The 4791-nt window shown below is 49.2% G+C and overlaps 4 protein-coding genes across 4 annotated transcripts; 2 read left to right on the top strand and 2 right to left on the bottom strand.

Moving 5' to 3' along the window:
- Positions 1-481: 481 nt before the first annotated feature.
- Positions 482-1229, bottom strand: GNI_019190 (hypothetical protein; the record flags this gene model as incomplete). Its single annotated transcript, XM_011135927.1, has 2 exons — positions 482-791; positions 955-1229. Coding segments are annotated over 2 exons (585 nt in total), but the record flags the coding sequence as incomplete, so codon positions are not given.
- Positions 1230-1483: 254 nt separating this feature from the next.
- On the bottom strand, positions 1484-2008 carry GNI_019200 (hypothetical protein; the record flags this gene model as incomplete). Its single annotated transcript, XM_011135928.1, has 1 exon — positions 1484-2008. The coding sequence occupies one exon, from the start codon at positions 2006-2008 to the stop codon at positions 1484-1486; it is 525 nt and encodes a 174-aa protein (XP_011134230.1).
- An 83-nt stretch (positions 2009-2091) lies between these two features.
- GNI_019210 (hypothetical protein) lies at positions 2092-2970 on the top strand (the record flags this gene model as incomplete). Its single annotated transcript, XM_011135929.1, has 1 exon — positions 2092-2970. The coding sequence occupies one exon, from the start codon at positions 2092-2094 to the stop codon at positions 2968-2970; it is 879 nt and encodes a 292-aa protein (XP_011134231.1).
- Positions 2971-4143: 1173 nt separating this feature from the next.
- On the top strand, positions 4144-4791 carry GNI_019220 (hypothetical protein; the record flags this gene model as incomplete). The annotated part of the gene is made up of 1 exon (XM_011135930.1): positions 4144-4791. A coding segment is annotated over one exon (648 nt), but the record flags the coding sequence as incomplete, so codon positions are not given.

The raw sequence follows: 4791 nt of genomic DNA on the forward strand, positions 1-4791 counted from the left end.
TATGCCCGGATATTTTGATCATGCCAGGGCATAAAAACTAGATTAAGGGCGAGGTAGCGGTCGAGTCTTATCATATATCTACGCGGATGATACATGTAGAGAATGGGAGAGGCTAGTTGAGGATAACCCCGGTTTGATGGGGAGTACTCGATCGGATTTCTCTCTATCTGACGGGAATGAAATACGTCGGAGCTTCAGTCCCCCAAACAGAGAATTAGCACTCGTGTAATTCAAGATGATCAGAGAGTGTCGTTTCTTTTTTGATTTGGGAAGCAGCAATGGAGACGTTCATGTTTCTTTCGATTCTGAGTATATTCCGTAATCGCAGGTCGTGATAGGTCGGAACGTTCTGGAGGAAGCCGTGTCGGGTCAGTATCTGAAATTGGCCCGTTCTGAAGGAAGTGTGTCAGGTCAGCATCTGAAATTGGGATCTCTTCGTCAAGCGTGTGAATGCGAGGGGTAGTCTCTGCATCTGGCCTACGAAACGAGCCGGCCTCTGGCAGGGTTTCGTTCGAAATACAGGATTAAAGTTGATATGCGCCATCTTCTCGTCCAATTCGCTCTGGAGTTGTTTCATACGCTGGTCGTCTAGCCGTCTGATCTCGTTGGTTTCCATGACGTGTTGTTCATTGTCCTTTAGCAAGTCCACAGTAATTCCAGTCTGTTGGGGGTGTTTACCGAAAAGCAGTGCAGCTGGAGAGAAACCCAGACTTTCATGATACGTCAGGTTGTATTGTTGCACCAGAAGTTTCAACTGGAATGGCCAGGTACGCGGTAGTTCCTCTGGGGTCCTAAAGAAGTTGTTAAGATGTCGATTGATAATCTCAACTGAGGCTCTTGCTTGTGGGAGTCCACGATATTTTCAAACGCGAGGTCATATCCCGTGTATACCAGGAATGGAAAATTGTTGCGTTATCAGATATGATTCGTTCGGGGACTGTGAATGGTAAGAACCATTTTTGGAGTAATGCTTCCCAGAGTAAGGATGACGTGAACGGTTGGGTAATAATGGAGATTTGCCAATATCGTGAGGCTATATCCAGAAGATTGAGGATGTAGCTCGGGTTCCGTCCAGGTCTTCTTATAGGTCCATATACGTCTATCATGAGCATGCTTAGGGGTTCGGTAGCTCGGACATGTAGTGGAAGCCCTTGACGGGAGTCGTGTCGGGCCTTCGTCCGTATACATTCCGGGCACGTCTTCACGAACTGAAATATCTGTTCGTGCATTTTAGGCCAATAGTATGCGCCGCTCAAAGATCGGTACGTTTTTGTCGTTCCGAGATGGAGTCCGTTGGGTGAGTGGAAGTCATCCATAGTGTTGTTCCGTAGGTCACGTGGGACGAAACACCTTTTTCTTCCCAGTGTCAGCACTTCCTTCAAGTGACTCCATGCTTTTTTTTTTCTCCGAAACCCCACTCTGTAGTGTACAGTCAGTGAGTGGTTGTGCAATTCCGTATCGCGGAATAAACTTCCTTAAACAATTAGCCAAGGAATCTGTGAAGGTCAGCCTTGGATAGCGGGGGTCGTTGAGTTTGCATAGCTTCGACGGGGTAGCTGTTTCCTTTTAGGGCAATCAAGTTGGTGAGGTCATTGTGGGCTGCACTCAAATGGGTGGTCGAGATTTTCATGACCTTTTCGATGCAGTGGTGGAGTGCCCGTGACTTCTTGAATCTGTGGTTCATATAATGTTGGTGGGCATCCTCTAAAGACGTTATGTTCGTAGGGGTCGCATATGCTTGTCGCATTTTTTTAAGCAGCATCTGTCTGGAGGTGTCCCCGTATTTGACCATCAAGTTTGTGAACCATTCGTCGCAGGCCAATTCCGTATCCGGAATTGGTTCTGATTTGATATGTGCTTCGGCCAACGTTTCATTAGCCAGGCTTTGTTGGTTGTTCGCAAAGTGGTATTGGTTGGTCACCATTGCCTGTAGCAATTCGTGCTGTTGCTTCATCATCGCCGCTATGATGTCTTTGAAGTCTGTCATGTCGTTTTGAGCTGTCGCCATGTTTTGTTATGAGCTACTAGTCCGGTCTCAAAAAGCGCGTGTTTGTACACACACGGTATCTATAAGGCTATTTCACATTAAATATGGACGAGAATACAGCGGTACCTGAGCGGTCGGTAATACCCCAAGAAACGAATATCCAAAAGTTGATTGACGGCCTGAAGGCAGTGGATGAGAAAGACTGGACTGAGTCGCCGAAGCTGTTGTCTCAGAGGATCGGTCGTGAGAGGCTTGAAGGCATCTCACAAATGAATGAGCAGGGTCGGAATTTCTTCCGGAATGCTTGCATTGTGGAGGACCCATGGAAGGCAGAGGCTATGGACCGGAATGTTATGGTCTTGCCTGTCAGAAGTGAGGACAAGGGTAGTTACTTACAAGCTTGCCATATAAAACCGGAAATTATGGATCGTCTTCGTTCCTGGTTATTGGGCATTAGTAACGAGCATATCCGTGGTGCTTTCCCGGATAGAGCGGAGGAACTTATCTTGATGAAGACTACCTCGCCCAATGACTACATTAGGCATGCTGTGGTCCAGTTAGCTAACGCCAACCCGCAGATTAGGCAATCCGTCTTCCGTTGGGGAGATGAAAACCACCCGTTATGGAATGAGGATCTTACCATGAAAAAGGAATTGTTACCGGAAGGCTACACAACCGTCCACTACAAGGGCAGTGGTGAAGGCCCGATTGCCATTGAAGACTTGCACCTGGTCAATAAAGTCATGGACTCTTACCGGTACAAGAAGTCCGAGCGCATCACGCCCTTGGATAGACGGTACCTTGCCACCGAACTTGACATGACAGAGACCAGCATGGGCTTCTTTATTGAGTACACTCTCAGGGTACTCAAGGGAGTCAGACCCACTGACCTCGACAAAGACTACGCCTCACCTCTGGAGAAAGACGTGCCATTCGCCGACTCAACCGCTTGTACACCTCCCGCCCTGAACGGCCTGCTGTGAGCTGTGAACCGAACTGGGTACTTGAGTACCTTGGGCTCCTCCCAGGTGTCGCGATATCGTCCCAGCAAGCTCCACAGCTTCCACTGACACTCTGGCTCCATGTGGGTGGTCTCTTCGTCCAAGACCTTCCGCACTTAGTCAGGTCAACATCTGGTGCACCCAGTAGGTTGGGAATCCTGCACATCACTGCGAAACAGCACCGGCGATTCTCCCGTTCCAGGAGAATCATCGGCAGTGCCTTCTTTACGCGAGGTACCGGTCTCGCGGCATTTCAGGAACACGGGGATTACATATCCCTCTCGGGACAATTTCTTTCCATTCTCCGGTTCCTTAAGCTGGTCCAGCCGACGGAGTCGCCGGTGGCGGTCGTACCGGCACAGCAGATCCCACAGGGCCCGATGATCTTATGAAACTGGTATTCCTTTGTCGTGGTCACAGACCATAAGGCTCTGGCTGCACTAAACACCACGGAACAATGGAAGCTAATGCGATGGAGGATGAAGCTCTGCGAGTACGATGTGCAGTTTCAATATGTGGAGGGCAATTCCAGCCTTGTTGTGCGACTGGCTCAGTCGACTCCATCCCGATCATGACCGCACTCGCGAACCGGGGCCGCCTATATCCCAGAACCGGGCCGAAAGGCAGCGCTGAACCTTCTACATGGGTGTGCCCATGCTATATCAGGACCTACGAGTTCACATTTACAACTGCATCATATGCAAGATTCACCGACCCCACCCACAGCGAGCATCATGAGAGGACCCTGAAACGAGTGGTACTCGGAGAGCTGATTAGCCTTGATTTCGACCTAGGTCATAGCGGAAATGGATTAAACGAGAAGTCGGGATGCTTTGTCTGCCCGGATATTTTGATCATGCCAGAACTAGATTAAATGCAGAGAATGGGAGAGGCTAGTTGAGGAGTAACCCCGGTTTGATGGGGAGTGCTGGATCGGATTTCTCTCTATCTGACGGGAATGAAAGCAGCAATACGTCGGAGCTTCAGTACCCGGGGGCAATACATATGGTACTTTACATATGATGCGGGTGCGATGGAGTTACCATTTTGGTGGCGTTGAAGAGACGATTAGTATCCATAGGATTCCCCCACAGGTGTCGGTACCGTGAATGGGCACGCAAATTAAATAAATACTGGAAATTTCACGAAAATCTAATGGCACGAGCAGTGCTTGCTAAGAAGCATGTGGGAAGAGGGTTGAAGTTAGTTGCGATTATCGCCGCCGTGGCGGTGAACCCAGGGGTGCCTGATGCCAAATCGGTGAGCAATATGGACGAGAATATAGCGGCACCTGAGCGGGCGGTAATACCCCAAGAAACGAATATCCAAAAGTTGATTGACGGCCTGAAGGCAGTGGATGAGAAAGACTGGACTGAGTCACAGAAGCTGTTGTCTCAGAGGATCGGTCGTGAGAGGCTTGAAGGCATCTCACAAATGAATGAGCAGGGTCGGAATTTCTTCCGGAATGCTTGCATTGTGGAGGACCCATGGAAGGCAGAGGCTATGGACCGGAATGTTATGGTTTTGCCTGTCAGAAGTGAGGACAAGGGTAGTTACTTACAAGCTTTCCATATAAAACCGGAAATTATGGATCGTCTTCGTTCCTGGTTATTGGGCATTAGTAACGAGCATATCCGTGGTGCTTTCCCGGATAGAGCGGAGGAACTTATCTTGATGAAGACTACCTCGCCCAATGACTACATTAGGCATGCTGTGGTCCAGTTAGCTAACGCTAACCCGCAGATTAGGCAAACCGTCTTCCGTTGGGGAGATGAAAACCACCCGTTATGGAATGAGGATCTT

Source organism: Gregarina niphandrodes (genome assembly GCF_000223845.1).
Source record: "Gregarina niphandrodes unplaced genomic scaffold scaffold00003, whole genome shotgun sequence".
Lineage (NCBI taxonomy): Eukaryota > Apicomplexa > Conoidasida > Eugregarinorida > Gregarinidae > Gregarina > Gregarina niphandrodes.